Source organism: Pararge aegeria, chromosome 27 (genome assembly GCF_905163445.1).
Source record: "Pararge aegeria chromosome 27, ilParAegt1.1, whole genome shotgun sequence".
In the NCBI taxonomy this organism is placed as follows: Eukaryota; Metazoa; Arthropoda; class Insecta; order Lepidoptera; family Nymphalidae; genus Pararge; species Pararge aegeria.
The window spans coordinates 8,744,117-8,771,059 of NC_053206.1; the positions used below are offsets into that span (position 1 = coordinate 8,744,117).

At 55.0% G+C, this 26,943-nt stretch overlaps 3 protein-coding genes across 3 annotated transcripts; all 3 read left to right on the top strand.

Annotated features, from left to right (window-relative positions):
- The first annotated feature begins 229 nt into the window (after positions 1-229).
- LOC120635588 lies at positions 230-2,186 on the top strand. The gene is made up of 3 exons (XM_039906597.1): positions 230-320; positions 1,330-1,768; positions 2,012-2,186. Exons 1-3 carry the CDS (start codon positions 230-232, stop codon positions 2,184-2,186), a joined length of 705 nt encoding a protein of 234 aa, XP_039762531.1.
- Positions 2,187-3,421: 1,235 nt separating this feature from the next.
- LOC120635589 (uncharacterized protein K02A2.6-like) lies at positions 3,422-4,789 on the top strand. The gene has a single exon (XM_039906598.1). The coding sequence runs from the start codon at positions 3,422-3,424 to the stop codon at positions 4,787-4,789; it is 1,368 nt and encodes a 455-aa protein (XP_039762532.1).
- A 7,991-nt stretch (positions 4,790-12,780) lies between these two features.
- On the top strand, positions 12,781-21,433 carry LOC120635590 (translation initiation factor IF-2-like). Its single transcript, XM_039906600.1, has 2 exons — positions 12,781-12,898; positions 19,941-21,433. The coding sequence occupies exons 1-2, from the start codon at positions 12,781-12,783 to the stop codon at positions 21,431-21,433; spliced, it is 1,611 nt and encodes a 536-aa protein (XP_039762534.1).
- Positions 21,434-26,943: the final 5,510 nt, after the last annotated feature.

Sequence of the window (26,943 nt, forward strand, 5' to 3'; positions counted from 1 at the left end):
GGCCTCCTGCCACTTTTGTGTCAGCTGTTCCGCGCCGCTTTTCCGCTCCTGAGTAACCATGATGGTGGGTGGAACATTTTCCCAGTCAGGTGTTTCGCTGGGTTTTTTCCTGGGTTTGAGGTAACTAAGGTCCTCTCCCCTGTTTTCGTAGACAACTACCTGGTGCTTTTTCGATGCGTCTATGCAACCAAGGTAGTCCTCTATTGTTCCTTTTGTATAGCCCACCGCCATGGCGTCGACGCTAATTATTCGGGCAGGTGTGTCGCCCGTGCTGCAGAATGATGTTAGTACTGAGCTGGCCCTGGCAAATGGTGGTTCCAGTAGATTCCAGTTGAATATTGCGACAACTTTGTTCTTTGTGCGCAATATTCTACAGGGTTGTTGAGCTACTGTAACTTCTGGCAGGGCTTCATAGATTTTGCGTCGAATTGTATTTTTGGAAGTGCTTCCGTTCGCTAGCGCTGCGAGTCCTGGCGATATCATCACCCTGCTCGAGTCGCTCGCGATGCAGAAGTCTATCCCCAATCTCTCAGAGCTGTTATCCATAAACAGTGCCACACCACGGGTTCTTAACCCCGGATTTCCCCTTTCTGCCATTAGCAAGAGCTGCCTGGTAGGCATATCCTGCACCGGGCAGGGTTGTTGGGGTAACGGGGCCTGGGTGGTCCTGCTCAAGTCTGGGCTTGGCGGCGTCGGGTTGCTGTTTCTCCTGACGGCAATGAGGAAGATCTTCTCCACATACCTCAGGAAGTCTGGTCTTCTCTCTGGATCCGCTACGAGATCGTGGAAGCTTCTAGTTGAGATTTCCCGATCGATTTGATGTTCGAGCTCGTAGCGATGGTTCGAGAATCTTGGGCATTCTACTATAAGGTGTTCGACAGTTTCTGTTTCGTTTGGGTCACATTCGCAGGCTGGGCTATCTTTTAGCCTAAAGGCACCCCTCGTATTCATGTTCTAACCTAACCTAACCTAAATCTAGTTTTGACACCTTTAGACTTTAGATTCAAGATTTAATGTGAATATATGCATTAATAAAAACTCATTACTATATTTTAATACTAGTTATGCTGCTGTTGATGCACTGATGAAAGCCAGATAGCTAGATCAGTGTTTAGTTAGTCGTAGTTGCCGGTGGGCTGAGGTCTAAAGGAATCCAAACTAGTTTTAAAAGGTTAGGTTAGGTTAGGTTAGGTTAGGTTAGGTTAGGTTAGGTTAGGTTAGGTTAGGTTAGGTTAGGTTAGGTTAGGTTAGGTTAGGTTAGGTTAGGTTAGGTTAGGTTAGGTTAGGTTAGGTTAGGTTAGGTTGCCCCCAAACTCATCGGGGCTGCAGGGGCGCTGAGTCGGCTCCTCCCTAACTTGGGCGGACCTGGCGTTGGCTGCCGCCGCCTGTACACAGGAGTGGTGCGGTCGATGGCCCTGTATGGAGCACCGATCTGGGCAGACGCTCTTGTCGCCCGTAATAGGACCCTGCTGCGAAGGCCGCAACGGGTCATGGCGGCAAGAGTGATCAGAGCGTACCGCACCATTTCGCACGAGGCGGCCTGCGCGTTGGCAGGGACACCCCCGTGGGACCTGGATGCGGAGGTGTTGGCGTGTGTGCACGAGCGAAGGGTGGAGGTCCGCATGCGGGGAGAACACCCTTCGCCGGAGAGGGTCACTGGGTGGCGGCGTTTAGCGCAGGCCGAGCTCTTTCGCCAATGGCGAGAGAGGCTCGAGTCGCCCAGTGCCGGTCTGCGGACTATTGACGGGATTCGCCCCGTGCTTCAGCAGTGGGTGGAGAGAAGACACGGGGTGATGACCTTCCACCTTGCGCAGGTGCTTTCAGGACACGGTTGTTTCGGAAAGTACCTGTGCAAGATCGCCGGTAGGGAACCTACCGAGGAGTGCCACGAGTGCGGCTGCGCTGTGGACACGGCGCAACACACGCTTGCCGATTGCCCGAGCTGGGCGGTGCAGCGGGCCGCACTCGTGGCGGTAGTGGGACAAGACCTCTCCCTGCCGGCTGTGGTCAGGGCCATGGCCGGCAGTGAGTTGTCTTGGGATGCGATAGTCTCGTTCTGCGAAGACGTGATGACGCAGAAGGAGGCTGCGGAGCGGCTGAGAGAGGATGCCGTGGACTCCCAGCCGATCCGCCGCAGGAGAGTCGGGCGCAGGCGGCTTGCACAAGACCGCCGCCTGCCTCCATAAGGAGGACCTCCGGGCGATAGATGCGGGGACATTTACCGCCCGTGGGAGATAGGTCCTCGTGCTGGAAGGCGCACTCTGTGTTCAAAGTGCGCCTTTGGCGAATGAGGGGGCACGAAATGCCCCCGGAGAAGGGTCCGCTTTAGCGGACGCCGCTGGCTGGGTCGCGGTCGTGTGCGAAAGCGTTCCCGTAACCCAGTCACCAGGCGAAGTGTTTGAACACCGTGGGGTTTAGTCGGTAAGAGTCCGACATAACCATTGCACCTCCCCGGGTGTGTTGGTATCCATGAGGATTCCCCACGTAAAAAAAAAAAAAAAAGGTTCCCGTGTGGGGTTGCTAGTCCCCCATCGGGCGCGTCCCCGGGTGGTGGATAGGGGAATGCCTCCCAGATATGGGGGGTACCGGGGAAACCCGGCGCGAACCAAAACTAGCACGAGGCGGGGTGGGGCGCTTTTGTGCGCTGCCACTGAGGGTGGGGCGCTTCTGTGCGCTGCCACTGAGGGCGGGGCCTTATAGGCCGCGAGGAAGGACAACCTCAGTAAAAAATCACCGGTGTGGGTGGAAACGCCCTGCGCGGCGGGCTCTCCGGTCTTCATGGCCGGTGAGCGCTGGCTTCGGCCACCGTCGGGCAACCCGTAATCCGCACTGAGCGGAACCGGGGGTCCCGCGCACTGAGCGTGGGGCTGCGAGGAAGACAACCTCTATAAAAAACTACCCCAATCCTAAGGTTGATGCCCGCCGATGGGATGCATGGTTGCTGGGAGTGCAGCCACTAGGGTGTCTGGGGAGGGTCCCCATAAGGCCCATAAACAAAATGGAACTACGACATGGCAAAAAATCTACCCGGGAGGGTCCCCGCGAGGGGGAATCCCTTGGTGCGTCACTAGTGGCGCATCGGCCCCATGTATACGGGGGGGCCACCAGTCGTGAGGGAGAGGAGAAGATTGTGGGGGGCGTAGGTGTTGTGGGTATTATTACAATAATATACTTATGAGGGTAGGCCTTAAGGTTATTCAATAAATGATCCAGTCATCTTCCAAAAAAAAAAAAAAAAAAAAAAAAAAAAAAAAAAAAAAAAAAAAAAAAAAAAAAAAAAAAAAATCTTTAAATGAGGCACCAGCTCGACTTCAACGAATGTTGTTAAAATTGCAACATTATTGCATTAAGTTACAGTATAAACCGGGAAAAATGTTATTTATAGCGGACACTTTATCATGAAGACATTTGTAAAGATGTGATGGTGCACGTGAACACCCTTTATGAGAATGTGGAAGCTAACCCCGAAATGATACATAAAATACGAGAAGAAACAGGAAAAGATGAAACATTGAGAGCGGTCGGTGAATATTACAAAAATGGTTGGCCGGATAATAAAAGAGAAACAGATATGGCTGTGAGGCAATATTGGGCCGTTCGAAGTGAGCTTCACGTGGTAAAAGGAATTTTGTTCAGAAACAATCGAGTCGTCATGCCGTCAGCACTTCGAAAGGAAATGCTGAAGCGTATTCACGAAGGCCATATGGGTGTGGAAAAATGTCAACGTCGTGCCCGTGACGTCATGTGGTGGCCCGGGATGAGCACTGACATCCAGCACGCGGTGCAGGACTGCGACACGTGTCAGCGGCACCGCGCGGCCAGCCCTCGGGAGCCGCTGGCGCCGCACCCCGTGCCGGCGCTGCCGTGGGAAGTCTTAGCGGCAGACATATTTGAGTTGCAAAATAAATACTATTTACTCGTAGTAGATTATTATTCTAAATTTGTCGAAGTTGTTAATCTTTCCAATTTAACTAGTGCGTCGGTTATAAATGTATTCAGAGATATTTTCAGTAGATTTGGTATTCCAAAAAGGCTCGTGACTGACAATGCTGGCCAATTCTGTTCGGAACAATTTAAATTATTTACTAATAATTGGGGTTTCACACATGTAACGAGTTCTCCGTTGTATCCCCGGTCCAACGGGCTCGCCGAACGGAACGTTCGGACTATAAAAGCTATGATGTGTAAGTCATACGAAAGTGGCGAAGACTGGAAACTATCGCTATTAAATTTTCGAAATACACCACTTTCTGGAGAAAAGTGGTCACCGGCACAGCTTTTAATGAGTCGTCGGTTAAATACTCGTTTGCCCTCTAGAAATACTCAGTTAAAACCTAAAACTGTTAATCCGCAGTTAATGTTAGACAATCGTGCTGAACGAATAAAACAATATAAGTCATACTATGACCGAGGAACTAAAAGTTTAATACCATTATCTCAAAACGATCCCGTTCGAATGAAACAAAATAAAATATGGGTCAAGTCTCGTATTTTGCGTCCAGCACAAGAAAAACGATCGTATTGGGTACAAACTGAAAACGGTGGCGTTTATAGACGTAATAGGCAACATTTGATGAAAATACCAAGTCGAGGAAACGATGCCGATCGAATTAGCAATTCCCCTGGCTTGGATTGGGATAGTTTTAACTTCGCGCCAACGGGTAATACCACTCCGACCACGGAGCCGAACGTGGCGCGTTCACCGCGACCACCGCCTGCCCATCGGGTAACAAGCAGTGGTCGAGTTGTACGATCGCCCATTCGTTTTGCCAGCGAATATAACTATTAGGTATCTATCCTTGAACACGTTTTAATGCTTTATACTATAAATCCAATGTAATAATCTTAGTCTAAGTGTAATAATCTAAAATATTATTTTAAAATAAATTAGTCTAGCTTTGTCTTAAAATTAAGCTAAGTTTAGATATGTTAATACAATAATAATAATAATAATAATTGGTACATATAGATTTTCATAACCTACTATGAGTGCATGACAAAATATATAATTTTATAGAAAAAGGAAGAAGATGTAATAACGATAATAATGTTACTTACCTATTTAAATATTTTGATCTTAAGGTGATATGTAATTAAATATATTAGACTTATTATAAGGGGGGAGATGTTGTGGGTATTATTACAATAATATACTTATGAGGGTAGGCCTTAAGGTTATTCAATAAATGATCCAGTCATCTTCCAATAATGGTTTGATTTAGACCTCTTTCTATAACAGTAGGGAAAGTTGGAAATGTGCAAGGGGGGAAAGAAGTTATCATTGCTTTAGAGAGGTGCGAAGTTTTAGCAGAGAAGCACGAGAGGGAAATGAGGAAGGACAGAGAGGGAAAGAAGGACGATTCGTCCGTGAGGACGGAGATGTCGGACGAGGCTATGTCAGACTGCAGCCTCATAACAGTAGAGACCAGGCCCAGATCGGAGTCTGAGTCTTCTGGCAATGCGTCTGGCGCAGCTTCAGGCCGTCTGTGGAAGGGGCCGAAGAGGCCGCGACTTGGGGAGTTCGACGTACAACTCTCAATGTCCTCGGATGAGGAAATGAAAGATGCGTCGTCACCCACTAGAGGGAGAGGCAGACCACCCACTACGGGTAAATACGTTGGGCTAGCTAAGGCCAGGGAGGCCCTCAACAGGGCTAAGAAGGAAGAAATGCGCTTGCAGGTTGAGCAGGACCTGTTGAGGACCTCACTAACGTCTAGATTCCGCCGCGAAAAGCAGCGGTCTATTGAACGCGAGATTGGGCCAATGACCGACGATATGTCAGCGGCCCAAATCCAAAAAAGAGCGCTGGATGAAGTGGCGCTGATATCGTCGATCGCCACCAAGTCCACAAATTTGAAGGGGACATTTGTGCGCGAACTCAAGAACGCGGCATCCTCCATCAAAGAGGCGGTTGAGGTCTTGAGTTCACGCACCATATCGGATGAGACACGGCAACTGCAGGCGGACAATGCACGTCTGCAAGCTGAAATGGCCAGCCTGCGAAAGGAGTTGGCCACCTTAAGGAGTGACTTGGAGAAGTCGCGGAAGCAGGGTCCCGCGTCCTCTCCCCCGGATACGACAGAGGGGCTGCGCCCTGACCCGCAGCTCGCTCAATCCAAGGCGAGAACTGAAGTGCCCAATTCGCTACCTTCAGTGATGGAAGAGGTCTGTCGGACGGTGTTGACCCAGGTCGGGACGATGCTGAATGCTCGTCTAGCAGCACTGGAGGACAGGCTCCTTCCAGAGAAACGGATCCGGCCACCACTGGCGGCTGACAAGAGGAAGGCGACAAGGCAGCCCGCATCGTATGCGGACGCCACACGCGTGCCAGGCCCAAGCCAGCCTGCTGAAGAAGGGCGCCACGCTACGGAGACGCCACCTGCTCGCCCTGCAAGTCAGCCAGCGGCGGCAAAACGCCCTACTGACCTTTCTGCACCCAAGGAGGCGCAATGGCAGAAGGTCAGCCAGAAGAGGGCAAAGAAGAAAGACAAGGGTGGCTCGCAGTCGCAGCCGCAAAAGACGCAGCGGGGAGGGGGGCCGGGGACTGCAAAATCAGGGCCTAAACTTCGCCCGCCTCGTTCTTCGGCTGTCGTGCTCACACTGCAGCCGGAAGCCGAGAAGAGAGGCGCCTCATATGCCGGGGTATTGGCTGAAGCCAGACAAAAAATCGCTCTGTCTGACCTCGGCATAACCAGTCTCCGGTTTAGGAAAGCCGCTACTGGGGGACGCATTCTCGAGCTGCCTGGCGCCTCCAGCGCCGAAAAGGCGGATGCCCTTGCTCTCAGGCTGAAGGAGGTGGTCAGCGAGGAGATCGCTCGAGTCTCAAGGCCGGTTAAATGTGCTGATATGCGCATAACGGGCCTTGATGACTCGGTCTCAAAAGGAGATGTCGCTGGCGCTGTGGCAAAAGTTGGTGGTTGTCCTCCAGAGCAAGTGCTGGCGGGAGAAATAAGGCAAGACGCGGGGGGCCTGGGTACAGTGTGGCTGCGTTGTCCAGTGGCAGCAGCCAAGAAAGTGCTTGAGGGTGGCAGGCTACTCGTCGGCTGGGTGTCAGCCCAAGTCAAGGTGCTAGACGAGCGGCCCCAGCGGTGCTACCGCTGCCTGGAATTCGGCCACATGAGGGCGCTTTGCACTGCCGAGATCGACCGCAGCGACACTTGCTATCGCTGCAGTCAGACTGGCCACAAGGCGAGGGGGTGCACTGCCGTACCGCACTGCAGCGTGTGTGCGGCAGCCGGAAGGGTGGCAAATCACCGAGGAGGCAGCAGCGCTTGCATAAAGCGCAGCAAGAAAAGAGGAGGACGCATGACTGGCGATGGCCCCCGGGTCCCCTCGCAGCCTGCCCGCCCATCCACGAACGCGCAAGCTAGTGGGGGGGCAAAGGAGGTGCCTATGACTGAGGGGTAGTTTTATGGCTCTCCGATTTCTACAGGCGAATATCAACCACTGCGCCAGAGCTCAGGACCTCCTGTTCCAGAGTTTGGCGGAGAGGTTGATCAACGTTGCGGTTGTGGCTGAGCCATACTATGTCCCCTCGGGCAATGAATGGGTGGGGGATCGCGATGGCCTGGTGGCCATCGTGTCCCGTTCCGCGGTCGGTTCCCCGGCCTTCGGACAGGCCGTCAAGGGCCGTGGGTTCGTTGCGGCCTTTATAAGGGACGTTTTAGTGGTCGGAGCGTACTTCTCGCCGAACAGAGCTCTGGTCGAGTTCGAACAGTTCCTGGTCGAGATCGGGGCTCTTATCGGCCGAAGTCGTCCTTGCCGGGTACTCGTCGTCGGAGATCTCAACGCAAAGTCTACTGCATGGGGATCCCCGGCGACCGATGCTCGTGGTGAGGCACTCGAGGAGTGGGCGGTTTTGACGGGCCTAGAGGTGTTGAACCGGGGGTCCGTTCACACTTGCGTGCGGCAACAGGGTGGGTCTATTGTGGACGTGACGTTCGCAGATTCCATCCTGGCGCGCCGTGTGTCGGGCTGGGAGGTTCTGCAGGATGAGGAGACGCTCTCGGATCACCGCTACATTCGCTTTGAGGTCTCCTCTATCCCGGCGGCTATCCGAAGAGTGAGCCGACCCCTACCCGGGGACAGCCCGCGTTGGGCCGTCAAACGGCTGGACCGCGAGGTCCTGATTGAGGCAGCACTGGTGCAGGCGTGGTTGCCGGCACTCGAGAACCCGGTGGAGGAGGAAGCCGAGTACTTCGGCCAGGCCATGCCGCAAGTTTGCGACGCGGCCATGCCACGGATCGGTCCTCAGCCTCCGAGGGGTTCAGTGTACTGGTGGTCGAGCGAAATAGCGCAGTTGCGCAAATATTGCGTGGCTGCGAGACGCCAGTACACCCGGTGCAGGCGACGACGCCAGCGGAACGCAGACGCGGAGCAGCGCCTGTACGGCAATTACCGGGAAGCCGTCGGGACCCTGAAGGTAGCAATGGCAACAGCCAAAAATCTGGCGGAGGAGAAGATGCTGGCTAGCCTCGATGCCGATCCCTGGGGCCGGCCATACAAAACGGTGAGGCGTAAGCTTCGCCCCAGGGCCCCACCGCTAACCGAATCTCTTCAGCCTCAGCAACTGGAGTTAGTGGTGGGGACTCTGTTCCCCAGGAGGGATGGCTTGGAGCCACCGTGTATGGCGCCACCCATCGGTGCTGCGGACGCGTCTTTTACGGGCGCGCCCGAAGTCACCGAGGGAGAACTGAGGGCGGCGCTGCTGCGGCTTCGAGCCAAAAACACTGCTCCGGGACCCGACGGCATTCCCGGCCGGGCCTGGGTCGTGGCTTTGGGTCCGCTAGAGCCACGCGTCAGAGCGCTTTTCAGCGCTTGTCTGGATCAGGGTCAGTTTCCGACTGCTTGGAAGACGGGGAAACTGGTCCTGCTCCGGAAGGACGGACGTCCGGCAGACTCGCCGTCGGCTTATCGGCCCATTGTGCTGTTGGACGAGGTGAGCAAGCTCTTTGAGCGGGTAATCGCTGGTCGCCTCGTCAAGCACCTGGAGGAGGTGGGGCCGGATCTCAGCGACTTTCAGTTTGGTTTCCGCCGGGGCAGGTCCACCATTGACGCGGTCGCACGGGTGAGGGCTCTGGCGGAGGATGCAGTTTCCCGGGGTGGGGTGAGTCTTGCGGTGTCTCTTGACATCGCCAATGCTTTTAACACTCTGCCCTGGGCTTGCATTAAGGCGGCGCTGAGATACCACGCGATGCCGGTCTATTTGAGGCGAATCGTGGCGGCCTACCTCTCCGGTAGAGCCGTGTGCTATCCGACTGGCGGCGGGTCAGTCCGGAGGGAGGTCTCGTGCGGCGTTCCGCAGGGGTCGGTTCTCGGTCCACTCCTGTGGAACATCGGGTACGATTGGGTGCTGCGGGGCTCTAACCTGCGGGGTGTCGACGTCACTTGTTACGCAGACGACACTCTTGTTATGGCCCGCGGCAGTACCTTTAGGGAGGCACGCATGTTGGCGACCGCTGGGGTGGCCCAAGTTGTGGCTCGGATCCGACGGTTGGGGCTGGAGGTCGCCCTTAACAAATCTGAGGCTTTGTGTTTTCACGGGCCTCGGATGGCACCTCCAGCTGGGTCGAATCTGGTTGTGGGAGGAGTTTCCATCGCTGTCGAGGCAACGATGAAGTACCTGGGACTCGTCCTCGACAGCCGATGGAAATTCGAGGAGCACTTTCGGCGCCTGGCCCCCAAACTCATCGGGGCTGCAGGGGCGCTGAGTCGGCTCCTCCCTAACTTGGGCGGACCTGGCGTTGGCTGCCGCCGCCTGTACACAGGAGTGGTGCGGTCGATGGCCCTGTATGGAGCACCGATCTGGGCAGACGCTCTTGTCGCCCGTAATAGGACCCTGCTGCGAAGGCCGCAACGGGTCATGGCGGCAAGAGTGATCAGAGCGTACCGCACCATTTCGCACGAGGCGGCCTGCGCGTTGGCAGGGACACCCCCGTGGGACCTGGATGCGGAGGTGTTGGCGTGTGTGCACGAGCGAAGGGTGGAGGTCCGCATGCGGGGAGAACACCCTTCGCCGGAGAGGGTCACTGGGTGGCGGCGTTTAGCGCAGGCCGAGCTCTTTCGCCAATGGCGAGAGAGGCTCGAGTCGCCCAGTGCCGGTCTGCGGACTATTGACGGGATTCGCCCCGTGCTTCAGCAGTGGGTGGAGAGAAGACACGGGGTGATGACCTTCCACCTTGCGCAGGTGCTTTCAGGACACGGTTGTTTCGGAAAGTACCTGTGCAAGATCGCCGGTAGGGAACCTACCGAGGAGTGCCACGAGTGCGGCTGCGCTGTGGACACGGCGCAACACACGCTTGCCGATTGCCCAAGCTGGGCGGTGCAGCGGGCCGCACTCGTGGCGGTAGTGGGACAAGACCTCTCCCTGCCGGCTGTGGTCAGGGCCATGGCCGGCAGTGAGACGTCTTGGGATGCGATAGTCTCGTTCTGCGAAGACGTGATGACGCAGAAGGAGGCTGCGGAGCGGCTGAGAGAGGATGCCGTGGACTCCCAGCCGATCCGCCGCAGGAGAGTCGGGCGCAGGCGGCTTGCACAACACCGCCGCCTGCCCCCATAAGGAGGACCTCCGGGCGATAGATGCGGGGACATTTACCGCCCGTGGGAGATAGGTCCTCGTGCTGGAAGGCGCACTCTGTGTTCAAAGTGCGCCTTTGGCGAATGAGGGGGCACGAAATGCCCCCGGAGAAGGGTCCGCTTTAGCGGACGCCGCTGGCTGGGTCGCGGTCGTGTGCGAAAGCGTTCCCGTAACCCAGTCACCAGGCGAAGTGTTTGAACACCGTGGGGTTTAGTCGGTAAGAGTCCGACATAACCATTGCACCTCCCCGGGTGTGTTGGTATCCATGAGGATTCCCCACGTAAAAAAAAAAAAAAAAGGTTAGGTTAGGTTAGGTTAGTTCGGGCCTCACCTGGAGCATAATTTTTAGACGGCCGAGTGGAGCAGTGGGCAGAGAGACGGCCGAGTGGAGCAGTGGGCAGAGACCCAGCTTACTGACTCGAAGGTCGTGGGATCGATTCCCACAACTGGAAAATGTTTGTGTGATGAACATTAATATTTTGAGGTTAGGTTGATATATCGCGGCATCTGAGTTCGAATCCTGACGCTTTGTATGAACTTTTTTTTGGAGGTTGAAAGTTGGTTTCGTTGGTTTTTCAAAGGCCCTTTTCAGGGCCAGTGGTAGTGGCAGCGGTTGTTGTTGTTATTTGTTGTTGTCAGTGGTTGTTGTTATCGTTATTGTTATTGTTATTGTAGTTTTAAGTCTATTTTAGGTTGGATTGCGGTTGTTTTTTGTGGGTGGTTGCCTTTGTTTGTTATTGTTATTGTTATTGTAGTTTTAACAGGGATAGGGGGATTGTCAAAGGGCCCTTTTAAGGGCCACAGGTTGTTATTTCTTATCTTGTTCTGTTGACTGTTGGCTGTTGTTATTGTTTTTCTCACTTGTTGTTGTTAATTGTTAAGTTTGGCTGTCCCTGACTGTTGGCCTGCTGGCTTTACAGACAGGTGGACCGTCGGAGATGGCGGATGAATTGTCATCGGGGAGGGATGGCGCTCCAGGGCCGCAGACGCGTTCACGCTGGAGCAACAGGGCGGTTGCAGTAAGGGGCGGAGCTTCGGCCCGTACCCCTGTTGTTGCGAGGTACTCGCGCCGGGATGATTCCGTTTCGCCGAGCTCCCGGAACTCGTCGATGTCGCGGTGCTCGACGCCGGTATCAAGGGGGAACTTTGTTCTTTGTGCGCAATATTCTACAGGGTTGTTGAGCTACTGTAACTTCTGGCAGGGCTTCATAGATTTTGCGTCGAATTGTATTTTTGGAAGTGCTTCCGTTCGCTAGCGCTGCGAGTCCTGGCGATATCATCACCCTGCTCGAGTCGCTCGCGATGCAGAAGCCTATCCCCAATCTCTCAGAGCTGTTATCCATAAACAGTGCCACACCACGGGTTCTTAACCCCGGATTTCCCCTTTCTGCCATTAGCAAGAGCTGCCTGGTAGGCATATCCTGCACCGGGCAGGGTTGTTGGGGTAACGGGGCCTGGGTGGTCCTGCTCAAGTCTGGGCTTGGCGGCGTCGGGTTGCTGTTTCTCCTGACGGCAATGAGGAAGATCTTCTCCACATACCTCAGGAAGTCTGGTCTTCTCTCTGGATCCGCTACGAGATCGTGGAAGCTTCTAGTTGAGATTTCCCGATCGATTTGATGTTCGAGCTCGTAGCGATGGTTCGAGAATCTTGGGCATTCTACTATAAGGTGTTCGACAGTTTCTGTTTCGTTTGGGTCACATTCGCAGGCTGGGCTATCTTTTAGCCTAAAGGCACCCCTCGTATTCATGTTCTAACCTAACCTAACCTAAATCTAGTTTTGACACCTTTAGACTTTAGATTCAAGATTTAATGTGAATATATGCATTAATAAAAACTCATTACTATTTTAATACTAGTTATGCTGCTGTTGATGCACTGATGAAAGCCAGATAGCTAGATCAGTGTTTAGTTAGTCGTAGTTGCCGGTGGGCTGAGGTCTAAAGGAATCCAAACTAGTTTTAAAAGGTTAGGTTAGGTTAGGTTAGGTTAGGTTAGGTTGCAGGTATTAACCAGCCATGGCTGCTTTGGCCATTATCTGTACCGAGTCGCGAGAAGGGAACCAACTCCGACGTGTCATGAGTGTGGCGCTGTGGATGACACGGCTCAGCACACCCTAGAAGAATGCAGTAAATGGGACACACAGCGCCGCACTCTGGTGGCGGCAATCGGCGGGGACCTCTCGCTGCCCAGCGTTGTGCTTGCCATGCTGAGCAGCGAAGCGTCTTGGGACGCTGTGGCCGATTTCTGCGAAGAGGTCATCTTGCAGAAGGAGGCTGCGGAGCGGGTGCGCGAAGAAGATCCAGACGCACATCCGCTTCGGCGTAGACGGGGGGGAAGAAGACGGCGGCAATTTGCCGCTCGCCAGCTTCCCTTGGGAGGCGGCGGGTAGCTATTGGGCTAGCTATCCGCCACTATACTAGTCTCCTCACTGTCTAAGGGGGGGATCACGCTGTCCCGATCCCCTCCTTTTTAGCGCGGGAGCCCCGGCATTCGGCTGGGGCAGTTGGCAGACGCCTGGGAAGTATACAACGGGTTCCCCGGGCGTCTAGCAAAGCCAACGAGAGGGACATGCCGTGGTGGTTTTTAGTTCGGGTATACCCCAGAGGGGGGAGTCCCACATAACCTCCGTCCCGCCCAAGGGACGGGGGTAGTCATAAAGCTTTTCCACCACGCCAAAAAAAAAAAAAAAAAGGTTAGGTTCCCGTGTGGGGTTGCTAGTCCCCCATCGGGCGCGTCCCCGGGTGGTGGATAGGGGAATGCCTCCCAGATATGGGGGGTACCGGGGAAACCACTGCGCCAGAGCTCAGGACCTCCTCTTCCAGAGCATGGCGGAGTGGTTGATTCACGTAGCCGTGGTAGCTGAGCCCTATCGCGTCCCTTCTGGGGATAATTGGGTGGGAGATACGGAAGGAGTGGTTGCCATAACGTCCCGGTCCATAGTGGGCTCTCCAGCCTTCGATAACGTAGTGCGAGGTCGGGTATACGTCTCGGCTTTCGTTGACGACGTTATGGTAGTCGGAGTGTACTTCTCGCCTAATAAAAGTCTCGCTGACTTCGAACAGTTTCTTGCTGAAGTCGGCGTCCTGATAAGCAGAAGACGCTCCGGCCGCGTTCTTGTCGCTGGGGACCTCAATGCAAAATCTGTGGCATGGGGGTGTCCAGCGACGGATCCGCGTGGACGAGAGCTGGAGGAATGGGCGATGGCGACTGGCCTCACGGTCTTAAACCGAGGATCGGTAAACACATGCGTGCGGCAACAGGGCGGCTCCATTGTGGACGTCACTTTCGCAGATGCTGCCCTGGCGCGCCGTGTTCGGGGCTGGAAGGTGCTGGAGAACGTGGAGACGTTGTCGGACCACAGATACTTGAGGTTCGACATCTCCGCAAGTTCTCGGGCTCGAGCCCGTGTACTCTGCGGAACAGATTTAGCTCGATTCATTCATTTAATTCATCCATTACAACTCAAGCCATCGACCGCATATTGCTAACTTCCCATTGACATTGCTATTCCAAGTAAACGGTAAAATGGTTTTATACACACGGGTTTTTCACGCCATTGGTTGCCTTGAAGAGATCGAGGCCACTGGTTTTTTAACCGACTTCAAGAAGGAAGAGTTTCTTAATTCGTCGGAATCTTTTTTTTTTAATGTATTACCCGATTACTCGAAGACGCCTGAACCGATTTGCTGTTATTAAAAAATCAACAATAATGTAACCCAAAGTAGCAAATTTTTTTTTGTATTTAAGTTCCTGGGCGTATGTTGAAGTCAGTTTTTTTTTTAATTTAAAATAATGTATTTATTACGTATTATGTTATTTTGTTCTATACTTTGGTCTGTTGTATAATAAATGTGTATTCATTCATTAAGGTGCTTAATGTGTATATAAAACTTTAGAGATTATAGGTAATAAAATGGTAATACAAATTTTCCGCTCTCATAGTTCGCTCTTTCGTTCAATCGTTCTTTCGTTTACATATCATTCAACATGAACAGCTATTTGAAACGGAGCTCATCCGCGGAAGTATCACCACCATGTTTTATTCTGTCGCTGAGCAGCATTGTTGTAATGCAGCGTTCCGATCTAAAGCGCGTGATTACAGTCACACGAGCCCAAACACCTACCCACCAAATTGCTGCTGCTGTTTTAGTTACTTTCACAGCATTAGGTCAATACTATGGGATACTGCTGCTAAGGTAAGCAGTGGTTACCTGTACAAGGTGTTACATGCAATTCTACCCTTTGTAGCTATACCTATCCGCAACGGTATACGTCTCAAATTGAAGGACACGGGGCGACACGTCCCATTCATTTGTTCATTCACTCACATTCGGGCGTCGTGAGTTAAACACGTGTAGCAATGTCCCGCGACTCACCCAGGTACCAGTGCTTCAGCGAGTCGTAGGTGAAGAAAGACACCCCCGCGTAGGGGATCACCCCCAGCACAGTGGCGGGGTAGCCTCTGCGGACACGGAGACCAGTCCATTATTACCGAAAACAATTCGCTACTTTTCTTAATTTGTGAAACAGCTAAAAATTTGCGACTTTTTCTATAAAACCCCAGCGTACAGACAGTTGTCTGATTAAATCTGTACTCAAAGAATGGGATAAGTTATTAAAATAATACTATTTTTACAAAATTAAAATTAAAGCGAAGCAGCGTATCGTTGATAAGATAATTATACTAAAACAATGTCAGAATAAAATATACTGGTTGTTGTATGAAACAATAATAAATTGATTGAATTACATTGTAGTTTTGTTTGCTCCGAAAAATACAGAAGTTAAAAGATTAAAGGTGGAGAGCAATTAGATGAAATTTATTCGCTTAAACTAAGAAAGAATTGACAGGAGAAACGGCTAAAGGGCGAATATTTAAAGAATTTGCAAGGGATGATGATTACAATCAAGGTAAGGGGAGAATGCACAGCGAAGAGAGTACAGGGCCAGGGTATAGGGCTGAAATGATAAATTCACGGGAGATAAAAGCAAAGCAGCATTTAAGGGGGGTTGCAATACGGGAAGAGTCAACTAGGCTAAAGTGAGGTGAAGCAGGAAATGTGGCAAGGGTTTAAAGGCGTCAGACTGGAGAAAGGACAACTTAGAAAATTTTACAGTTATTGGGCCAAAATTTGATGGGGGTTGGGAGGGGAATACATACAATAGAGGTTACGGGTGGGGATGAGGGGAATACATCGTTGAGAGCAGAGTGGTTGGGAGGGGAAGAGCAGGGGTCCGAAGGTGAAGGAGGGGAAGAGCAGGGGTCCGAAGGTGAAGGAGGGGAAGAGCAGGGGTCCGAAGGTGAAGGAGGGGAAGAGCAGGGGTCCGAAGGTGAAGGACGGAAAGAGCAGGGGTCCGAAGGTGAAGGAGGGGAAGAGCAGGGGTCCGAAGGTGAAGGAGGGGAAGAGCAGGGGTCCGAAGGTGAAAGAGGGGAAGAGCAGGGGTCCGAAGGTAAAGGACGGGAAGAGCAGGGTTCCGAAGGTGAAGGACGGGAAGAGCAGGGGTCCGAAGGTGAAGGACAGGAAGAGCAGGGTTCCGAAGGTGAAGGAGGGGAAGAGCAGGGGTCCGAAGGTGAAGGAGGGGAAGAGCAGGGGTCCGAAGGTGAAGGAGGGGAAGAGCAGGGTTCCGAAGGTGAAGGAGGGGAAGAGCAGGGTTCAGAAGGTGAAGGACGGGAAGAGCAGGGTTCCAAAGGTGAAGGACAGGAAGAGCAGGGGTCCGAAGGTGAAGGACGGGAAGAGCAGGGTTCCGAAGGTGAAGGAGGGGAAGAGCAGGGGTCCGAAGGTGAAGGAGGGGAAGAGCAGGGGTCCGAAGGTGAAGGAGGGGAAGAGCAGGGTTCCGAAGGTGAAGGACGGGAAGAGCAGGGTTCCGAAGGTGAAGGAGGGGAAGAGCAGAAGTCCGAAGGTGAAGGAGGGGAAGAGCAGGGTTCCGAAGGTGAAGGAGGGGAAGAGCAGGGTTCAGAAGGTGAAGGACGGGAAGAGCAGGGTTCCGAAGGTGAAGGAGGGGAAGAGCAGGGGTCCGAAGGTGAAGGACGGGAAGAGGAGGGGTCCGAAGGTGAAGGAGGGGAAGAGCAGGGGTCCGAAGGTGAAGGACGGAAAGAGCAGGGGTCCGAAGGTGAAGGAGGGAAAGAGCAGGGGTCCGAAGGTGAAGGAGGGGAAGAGCAGGGTTCCGAAGGTGAAGGAGGGGAAGGTCCGAAGGTGAAGGAGGGGAAGAGCAGGGTTACGAAGGTGAAGGAGGGGAAGAGCAGGGGTCCGAAGGTGAAGGAGGGGAAGAGCAGGGGTCCGAAGGTGAAGGAGGGGAAGAGCAGGGGTCCGAAGGTGAAGGAGGGGAAGAGCAGGGGTCCGAAGGTGAAGGAGGGGAAGAGCAGGGTTCCGAAGGTGAAGGAGGGGAAGAGCAGGGTTCCGAAGGTAAAGGACGGGAAGAGCAGGGGTCCGAAGGTGAAGGAGGGGAAGAGCAGGGGTCCGAAGGTGAACGAGGGGAAGAGCAGGGGTCCGAAGGTGAAGGAGGGGAAGAGCAGGGGTCCGAAGGTGAAGGAGGGGAAGAGCAGGGGTCCGAAGGTGAAGGAGGGGAAGAGCAGGGTTCCGAAGGTGAAGGAGGGGAAGGTCCGAAGGTGAAGGAGGGGAAGAGCAGGGGTCCGAAGGTGAAGGAGGGGAATAGCAGGGGTCCGAAGGTGAAGGAGGGGAAGAGCAGGGGTCCGAAGGTGAAGGAGGGGAAGAGCAGGGGTCCGAAGGTGAACGAGGGGAAGAGCAGGGGTCCGAAGGTGAAGGAGGGGAAGAGCAGGGGGCTGAAGGTGAAGGAGGGGAAGAGCAGGGGTCCGAAGGTGAAGGAGGGGAAGAGCAGGGGTCCGAAGGTGAAGGAGGGGAAGAGCAGGGGTCCGAAGGTGAAGGAGGGGAAGAGCAGGGGTCCGAAGGTGAAGGAGGGGAAGAGCAGGGGTCCGAAGGTGAAGGAGGGGAAGAGCAGGGTTCCGAAGGTGAAGGAGGGGAAGAGCAGGGTTCCGAAGGTAAAGGACGGGAAGAGCAGGGGTCCGAAGGTGAAGGAGGGGAAGAGCAGGGTTCCGAAGGTGAAGGAGGGGAAGAGCAGGGTTCCGAAGGTAAAGGACGGGAAGAGCAGGGTTCCGAAGGTGAAGGACGGGAAGAGCAGGGGTCCGAAGGTGAAGGAGGGGAAGAGCAGGGTTCCGAAGGTGAAGGAGGGGAAGAGCAGGGTTCCGAAGGTGAAGGACGGGAAGAGCAGGGGTCCGAAGGTGAAGGAGGGGAAGAGCAGGGTTCCGAAGGTGAAGGACGGGAAGAGCAGGGTTCCGAAGGTGAAGGAGGGGAAGAGCAGGGTTCCGAAGGTGAAGGAGGGTGTTAGCGACGCAAAAAGCCCTCTTGTTAATTATTAATTAATAAATTATAAATAATTAATATTATATAATTTAAGCTGAAATAAATGATTGTCTATGGTTTTAATAAATAATGTGCTAAAAACGGAACGTAGGTGGCGGGGGCGGCAAACCGTTATTCTGACGTCCGCGGCGGTTAAATTGTAGACGTTCACCGCAACCGACCGCAGCCGCATCGTTTAAACTTTGCCAACCGCTACACACGTTCTGTCAGCCAAGTCACTTAAAGAAACCCTGTGTTTTCACTTGCCCTGGCCCCTACAAGTGGTCCTTCGAGCCGGATCGCAAGGTATGTTCCAAACTCCACCGCCAAATATGGTGAACACTGTGAAGAAACAGGACCTAGTTGAGGAGCAGGAGCAGAGCCAGCACACATGTAAGCAGGTGAAAAAGCAGGTACCCCTAAAGGAGGAGCTTAGAAAAAGGCTTTTCGATGAAGTAGAACCAGCTACTAGTGTTAAGAGCACTAGCGGCCACGCAGTGGCACCGAGTAGGGCTTCTACACGCAATGGCACGTCGAGAAAGTCAAGTTCAGCATCCATCCGAGCAAGAAAGACACGGCTGGAACTAGAGGCAGCGGAGGCGAAAGCGCGTATTGAGATGCAGCTAATTGAGAAAAGGTTGCAAGCTGATATGGCAGCACTAGATGAGGAAGCATACAGTCCACTACCGGAGGAGCATGAGGTGCGTAGCAATCATAATAGTTCTGTAGAGAAATGGTTAGAGCACAGTCAGCACGAGCAGTCAGCACAGCCCGTCCAGCAGGATGGTTCAGATTTAGGCGAGCTGTGCCCGCCCGCCGCTATAGGCGGTGGCACTGATGGGACTGTACACATGCTGGCTAGCGCACTCAAAGAAATGGCAACTATTGCTAAGCACAACGCACCACATGCACAAACACATAAGTTTTTAAGCCGTATTAGCACACAGAAGGATCTACTAATCTAACGTTTGAGGGCGACCCCATGGACTGGCTTTATTTTAAGCAAGCTTACGACGAGTCCACAAAAGTATGTAGCTTTAGCCCCAGGGAGAATCTGTGGAGGCTACGTAGTTACCTCCGCGGACCAGCAAAGGAAGCCATCACGGCGCTGCTGATTAGCGCCACCACACCGGACATAGTAATGTCAGCACTGGAGCTACAATTTGGTAACCCCGATATTATTATCACTAGAATAGTACAAGATGTCCAGAAGCTTCCAGCAATGGCACAGGAATATCATAAGGATATAGTCAAGTTTTCCGTTAAAGTTCAAAATTTCGTCGCAGCAGTCCTCGCTATCGGTGAAGATGAGTACCTAAAAAACATGAATATCATGTCGGCCGTGTTGTCTAAGTTCCCAACGGTTTTGTTATCAAAATGGACGGACTACAGCTATCCGCTTATAACCGACGGATCTAAAGCCCGCCTGGTCTGCGGACTATTGACGGGATTCGCCCCGTGCTTCAGCAGTGGGTGGAGAGAAGACACGGGGTGATGACCTTCCACCTTGCGCAGGTGCTTTCAGGACACGGTTGTTTCGGAAAGTACCTGTGCAAGATTGCCGGTAGGGAACCTACCGAGGAGTGCACGAGTGCGGCTGCGCTGTGGACACGGCGCAACATACGCTTGCCGATTGCCCGAGCTGGGCGGTGAACTCGTGGCGGTAGTGGGACAAGACCTCTCCCTGCCGGCTGTGGTCAGGGCCATGGCCCGGAGAAGGGTCCGCTTTAGCGGACGCCGCTGGCTGGGTCGCGGTCGTGTGCGAAAGCGTTCCCGTAACCCAGTCACCAGGCGAAGTGTTTGAACACCGTGGGGTTTAGTCGGTAAGAGTCCGACATAACCATTGCACCTCCCCGGGTGTGTTGGTATCCATGAGGATTCCCCACGTAAAAAAAAAAAAAAGGTTAGGTTAGGTTAGGTTAGGTTAGGTTAGGTTAGGTTAGGTTAGGTTAGGTTAGGTTCCCGTCCATCATACAGTTGGCTACCAAGTCCAGCCATCTGAAAGGGACGTACGTGACGAAGTTCAAGGAGGCGGCCTCGGAACTCCAGGCCATAGTAGAAGCCCTCACCACGCGGAACGAGGCCGAGGAAACCCGCCGTCTGCAGGCGGATAACAACCGCCTCCGCTCTGAATTGGAGATAATCAGGGCGGAGCAGAATGCGTATCGGCGGGACTTCACTGAAATGAAGACCGCGATGGCCAAGGAGGCAGCGAGGGAGGCCTCGAAGATGGCAGCTGAGGGAGCTTCGGCGAAGAAAGCGGCAACGGGTGCGCCACCTGCTTCGGCCCTGCAGGCGGATGTCCTGGAGGAGTTAAAAGCCTCTATAGTGGCCGCAGTTGGGAGGATGTTGGACGCCCGTTTTGCAGGGATTGAGGAGCGCCTTTTTCCTGAAAGGGTCGTCCGCCCACCGTTGTCCTCAGACAGAAGGGGCCCGGCTCCTCCCCGTACGGCTGGAGCTCCACAGGCAGGTCGGGGCCCCTCGGGCGGCCTCGGAGCGAGCCCGGCCTCAGCGTCACCTGGGGCACCCCCGGCGACGGCGGGCCCCAGCCGAGCAGCGCCGCAGGAAGAAACCTGGTCGGAGGTGGTGACCCGTAAAAACAGGGCCAAAAAGACTCCCACCAGCAATCTCCCGACGGCAACACCGAAGAACCCTTCCGCGGCGGCCGCTAAGCCCAAGCCAAAGCCCAACCTGGCCCCGCCCAAGACTGCAGCCGTAGTAATTACCCTGGCTCCAGAGGCGGCCAGGAAAGGCGTGACCTACGCTCAGGTCTTGGAGCAGGCGGAGAGCAGGGTAAATCTGGAGGAGCTTGGCATTGGCGCGGGGATGCGGATTCGCCGCTCTGCCACCGGGGGCAGGCTACTGGAGTTGCCTAAAGAACAAACTCAGGACCAGGCTGAGGTGCTCGCGGAACGTCTCCGAATAGCATTGGAGGGAGTGGCGGAGGTCGTCCGCCCTACGAAAACGGTGACACTCCGTGTTACCGGGCTGGACGATTCTGCCACGGCAGTAAAGGTTGCGGAGGCGGTGGCTCGGGCAGGGGGCTGCTCGCTCACCGCGGTTAAGGCAACTCAGGTGCAGACGGGCCCCTTGGGAACTGGCTGGTCCACTGTTTACTGCCCAGTGGACGCGGCCAAAAAGGTTTGTGATGCCGGACGCCTGCTGGTGGGCTGGAGCTCAGCAGGAGTCCAGGCACTGGAGCACCGCCCTCTGCGCTGCTTCAGGTGCATGGGTATGGGACACACGGCGTCTTTGTGCCCCTCCAAAACCGACCGGAGCAAGATGTGCTACCGGTGTGGAGAGGAGGGCCACAGGCACGTAGGATGCGAGAGGCCCCTGCGCTGCGCCGTCTGCGCGGACGCATCTCAGCCGTCAGGGCACATCATGGGGGGGAAGAGCTGCCACCCCCCTCAAGGGAAAGCCCGAGTTGTCCCCTCTCAGAGCGACCGAAGTGGCCCAGCGCAGACCGAAGACACTGATATGCCGTCAAATGAATAGACGGCATATCAGTGTACTCCAGGCGAACTTAAACCACTCTGCGGGGGCTCAGGACCTCCTACTGCAGTCCGCCGCAGAGTGGTCTATCGACATAGTTGTGGCTTGCGAGCCATATCATGTCCCCACCCAGGAACGCTGGGTTGGGGACATGTGTGACTCGGTAGTCGTTGTTTCGGCGGGCGGCGCGGGCCCTCCCCTCTCACCTCTCGAGAAGGGTCCCGGGTTTGTGGTTGCGGGATGGGGACAGTACACCATTGTCGGCCTGTACTTCTCCCCTAACCGCACGCTGGCAGAATTTGAGGATTTCCTCGACTCTGTCAGCGAAGCCGTCCGCCGGCACAACGGAGGGCGTACCCTGGTTCTTGGAGACTTCAATGCCAAGAGCCAGGCGTGGGGGAGTCCCATCTCGGACGGCAGAGGCAGGGCTGTGCTGGTGTGGGCTGTGCACCTCGGGCTCTCCCTACTCAACAGGGGGACAGTCGTACGTAGTTCTGGATGAGCAACTGCGGGAGGCTTACGGCCAGGCCAAGAGGGCCCTTCAGCTGGCCATAAGCTGCGCCAAGGAGCGTGCCCGGGAGGAACTGCTGGAGGGTCTGAGTAGGGACCCCTGGGGACGCCCTTATCGCGCGGCGAGAAGGAAGCTCCGTAACCAGGGACCCCCAGTAACCCAGACCCTCCAGCCGGAGCTCTTGCGGAGCGTCGTCGAGGGACTCTTCCCGGACTCCCAGGGACATGTCCCTCCATCGATGTCCTCCCCGGTACCCCAGTCCCATTCATTTGTTCATTCACTCACATTCGGGCGTCGTGAGTTAAACACGTGTAGCAATGTCCCGCGACTCACCCAGGTACCAGTGCTTCAGCGAGTCGTAGGTGAAGAAAGACACCCCCGCGTAGGGGATCACCCCCAGCACAGTGGCGGGGTAGCCTCTGCGGACACGGAGACCAGTCCATTATTACCGGAAACAATTCGCTACTTTTCTTAATTTGTGAAACAGCTAAAAATTTGCGACTTTTTCTATAAAACCCCAGCGTACAGACAGTTGTCTGATTAAATCTGTACTCAAAGAATGGGATAAGTTATTAAAATAATACTATTTTTACAAAATTAAAATTAAAGCGAAGCAGCGTATCGTTGATAAGATAATTATACTAAAACAATGTCAGAATAAAATATACTGGTTGTTGTATGAAACAATAATAAATTGATTGAATTACATTGTAGTTTTGTTTGCTCCGAAAAATACAGAAGTTAAAAGATTAAAGGTGGAGAGCAATTAGATGAAATTTATTCGCTTAAACTAAGAAAGAATTGACAGGAGAAACGGCTAAAGGGCGAATATTTAAAGAATTTGCAAGGGATGATGATTACAATCAAGGTAAGGGGAGAATGCACAGCGAAGAGAGTACAGGGCCAGGGTATAGGGCTGAAATGATAAATTCACGGGAGATAAAAGCAAAGCAGCATTTAAGGGGGGTTGCAATACGGGAAGAGTCAACTAGGCTAAAGTGAGGTGAAGCAGGAAATGTGGCAAGGGTTTAAAGGCGTCAGACTGGAGAAAGGACAACTTAGAAAATTTTACAGTTATTGGGCCAAAATTTGATGGGGGTTGGGAGGAGAATACATACAATAGAGGTTACGGGTGGGGATGAGGGGAATACATCGTTGAGAGCAGAGTGGTTGGGAGGGGAAGAGCAGGGGTCCGAAGGTGAAGGAGGGGAAGAGCAGGGGTCCGAAGGTGAAGGAGGGGAAGAGCAGGGGTCCGAAGGTGAAGGAGGGGAAGAGCAGGGGTCCGAAGGTGAAGGACGGAAAGAGCAGGGGTCCGAAGGTGAAGGAGGGGAAGAGCAGGGGTCCGAAGGTGAAGGAGGGGAAGAGCAGGGTTCCGAAGGTGAAGGAGGGGAAGAGCAGGGGTCCGAAGGTGAAGGAGGGGAAGAGCAGGGGTCCGAAGGTGAAGGACGGGAAGAGCAGGGGTCCGAAGGTGAAGGACGGAAAGAGCAGGGGTCCGAAGGTGAAGGAGGGGAAGAGCAGGGGTCCGAAGGTGAAGGAGGGGAAGAGCAGGGGTCCGAAGGTGAAGGAGGGGAAGAGCAGGGGTCCGAAGGTGAAAGAGGGGAAGAGCAGGGGTCCGAAGGTAAAGGACGGGAAGAGCAGGGTTCCGAAGGTGAAGGACGGGAAGAGCAGGGGTCCGAAGGTGAAGGACGGGAAGAGCAGGGTTCCGAAGGTGAAGGAGGGGAAGAGCAGGGGTCCGAAGGTGAAGGACGGGATGAGGAGGGGTCCGAAGGTGAAGGAGGGGAAGAGCAGGGGTCCGAAGGTGAAGGACGGAAAGAGCAGGGGTCCGAAGGTGAAGGAGGGGAAGAGCAGGGGTCCGAAGGTGAAAGAGGGGAAGAGCAGGGGTCCGAAGGTAAAGGACGGGAAGAGCAGGGTTCCGGAGGTGAAGGACGGGAAGAGCAGGGGTCCGAAGGTGAAGGACGGGAAGAGCAGGGTTCCGAAGGTGAAGGAGGGGAAGAGCAGGGGTCCGAAGGTGAAGGAGGGGAAGAGCAGGGGTCCGAAGGTGAAGGAGGGGAAGAGCAGGGTTCCGAAGGTGAAGGAGGGGAAGAGCAGGGTTCAGAAGGTGAAGGACGGGAAGAGCAGGGTTCCAAAGGTGAAGGACAGGAAGAGCAGGGGTCCGAAGGTGAAGGACGGGAAGAGCAGGGTTCCGAAGGTGAAGGAGGGGAAGAGCAGGGGTCCGAAGGTGAAGGAGGGGAAGAGCAGGGGTCCGAAGGTGAAGGAGGGGAAGAGCAGGGTTCCGAAGGTGAAGGACGGGAAGAGCAGGGTTCCGAAGGTGAAGGAGGGGAAGAGCAGGGGTCCGAAGGTGAAGGAGGGGAAGAGCAGGGGTCCGAAGGTGAAGGAGGGGAAGAGCAGGGGTCCGAAGGTGAAGGAGGGGAAGAGCAGGGGTCCGAAGGTGAAGGACGGAAAGAGCAGGGGTCCGAAGGTGAAGGAGGGGAAGAGCAGGGGTCCGAAGGTGAAGGAGGGGAAGAGCAGGGTTCCGAAGGTGAAGGAGGGGAAGAGCAGGGGTCCGAAAGTGTAGGGGGGGAAGAGCAGGGGTCCGAAGGTGAAGGACGGGAAGAGCAGGGGTCCGAAGGTGAAGGACGGAAAGAGCAGGGGTCCGAAGGTGAAGGAGGGGAAGAGCAGGGGTCCGAAGGTGAAGGAGGGGAAGAGCAGGGGTCCGAAGGTGAAGGAGGGGAAGAGCAGGGGGCCGAAGGTGAAGGACGGGAAGAGCAGGGGTCCGAAGGTGAAGGAGGGGAAGAGCAGGGGTCCGAAGGTGAACGAGGGGAAGAGCAGGGGTCCGAAGGTGAAGGAGGGGAAGAGCCGGGGGCCGAAGGTGAAGGAGGGGAAGAGCAGGGGTCCGAAGGTGAAGGAGGGGAAGAGCAGGGGTCCGAAGGTGAAGGAGGGGAAGAGCAGGGTTCCGAAGGTGAAGGAGGGGAAGAGCAGGGTTCAGAAGGTGAAGGACGGGAAGAGCAGGGTTCCAAAGGTGAAGGACGGGAAGAGCAGGGGTCCGAAGGTGAAGGACGGGAAGAGCAAAGGTCCGAAGGTGAAGGAGGGGAAGAGCAGGGTTCCGAAGGTGAAGGAGGGGAAGAGCAGGGTTCCGAAGGTGAAGGACGGGAAGAGCAGGGTTCCGAAGGTGAAGGAGGGGAAGAGCAGGGGTCCGAAGGTGAAGGACGGGAAGAGCAGGGGTCCGAAGGTGAAGGAGGGGAAGAGCAGGGTTCCGAAGGTGAAGGACGGGAAGAGCAGGGTTCCGAAGGTGAAGGAGGGGAAGAGCAGGGGGCCGAAGGTGAAGGAGGGGAAGAGCAGGGTTCCGAAGGTGAAGGAGGGGAAGAGCAGGGGGCCGAAGGTGAAGGAGGGGAAGGTCCGAAGGTGAAGGACGGGAAGAGCAGGGTTCCGAAGGTGAAGGAGGGGAAGAGCAGGGTTCCGAAGGTGAAGGACGGGAAGAGCAGGGTTCCGAAGGTGAAGGAGGGGAAGAGCAGGGTTCCGAAGGTGAAGGAGGGGAAGAGCAGGGTTCAGAAGGTGAAGGACGGGAAGAGCAGGGTTCCAAAGGTGAAGGACGGGAAGAGCAGGGGTCCGAAGGTGAAGGACGGGAAGAGCAGGGGTCCGAAGGTGAAGGAGGGGAAGAGCAGGGTTCCGAAGGTGAAGGAGGGGAAGAGCAGGGTTCCGAAGGTGAAGGACGGGAAGAGCAGGGTTCCGAAGGTGAAGGAGGGGAAGAGCAGGGGTCCGAAGGTGAAGGACGGGAAGAGCAGGGGTCCGAAGGTGAAGGAGGGGAAGAGCAGGGTTCCGAAGGTGAAGGAGGGGAAGAGCAGGGTTCCTAAGGTGAAGGAGGGGAAGAGCAGGGGTCCGAAGGTGAAGGAGGGGAAGAGCAGGGTTCCGAAGGTGAAGGAGGGGAATAGCAGGGGTCCGAAGGTGAAGGAGGGGAAGAGCAGGGGTCCGAAGGTGAACGAGGGGAAGAGCAGGGGTCCGAAGGTGAAGGAGGGGAATAGCAGGGGTCCGAAGGTGAAGGAGGGGAAGAGCAGGGGTCCGAAGGTGAACGAGGGGAAGAGCAGGGGTCCGAAGGTGAAGGAGGGGAAGAGCCGGGGGCCGAAGGTGAAGGAGGGGAAGAGCAGGGGTCCGAAGGTGAAGGAGGGGAAGAGCAGGGTTCAGAAGGTGAAGGAGGGGAAGGTCCGAAGGTGAAGGAGGGGAAGAGCAGGGGTCCGAAGGTGAAGGAGGGGAATAGCAGGGGTCCGAAGGTGAACGAGGGGAAGAGCAGGGGTCCGAAGGTGAAGGAGGGGAATAGCAGGGGTCCGAAGGTGAAGGAGGGGAAGAGCAGGGGTCCGAAGGTGAACGAGGGGAAGAGCAGGGGTCCGAAGGTGAAGGAGGGGAAGAGCCGGGGGCCGAAGGTGAAGGAGGGGAAGAGCAGGGGTCCGAAGGTGAAGGAGGGGAAGAGCAGGGTTCAGAAGGTGAAGGAGGGGAAGGTCCGAAGGTGAAGGAGGGGAAGAGCAGGGGTCCGAAGGTGAAGGAGGGGAAGAGCAGGGGTCCGAAGGTGAAGGAGGGGAAGAGCAGGGGTCCGAAGGGGAAGGAGGGGAAGAGCAGGGGTCCGAAGGTGAAGGAGGGGAAGAGCAGGGGTCCGAAGGTGAAGGAGGGGAAGAGCAGGGGTCCGAAGGTGAAGGAGGGGAAGAGCAGGGTTCCGAAGGTGAAGGAGGGGAAGAGCAGGGTTCCGAAGGTAAAGGACGGGAAGAGCAGGGGTCCGAAGGTGAAGGAGGGGAAGAGCAGGGGTCCGAAGGTAAAGGAGGGGAAGAGCAGGGGTCCGAAGGTGAAGGAGGGGAAGAGCAGGGGTCCGAAGGTGAAGGACGGGAAGAGCAGGGTTCCGAAGGTGAAGGAGGGGAAGAGCAGGGTTCCGAAGGTGAAGGAGGGGAAGAGCAGGGGTCCGAAGGTGAAGGAGGGGAAGAGCAGGGTTCCGAAGGTGAAGGAGGGGAATAGCAGGGGTCCGAAGGTGAAGGAGGGGAAG

Excerpts from the sequence above, each read along its gene's own strand:
- LOC120635588 (XM_039906597.1), top strand. The coding sequence starts at position 230 with ATGGCGTCGACGCTAATTATTCGGGCAGGTGTGTCGCCCGTGCTGCAG. Across the intron at positions 321-1,329 it reads CCTGGCAAATGGTGGTTCCA|GGGCGCTGAGTCGGCTCCTC; the intron begins GTAGATTCCAGT and ends TCGGGGCTGCAG. Across the intron at positions 1,769-2,011 it reads ATTCGCCCCGTGCTTCAGCA|GGCCATGGCCGGCAGTGAGT; the intron begins GTGGGTGGAGAG and ends GGCTGTGGTCAG.
- LOC120635589 (XM_039906598.1), top strand. The coding sequence starts at position 3,422 with ATGGTGCACGTGAACACCCTTTATGAGAATGTGGAAGCTAACCCCGAA.
- LOC120635590 (XM_039906600.1), top strand. The coding sequence starts at position 12,781 with ATGCTGAGCAGCGAAGCGTCTTGGGACGCTGTGGCCGATTTCTGCGAA. Across the intron at positions 12,899-19,940 it reads AGACGCACATCCGCTTCGGC|GGACGTACGTGACGAAGTTC; the intron begins GTAGACGGGGGG and ends GCCATCTGAAAG.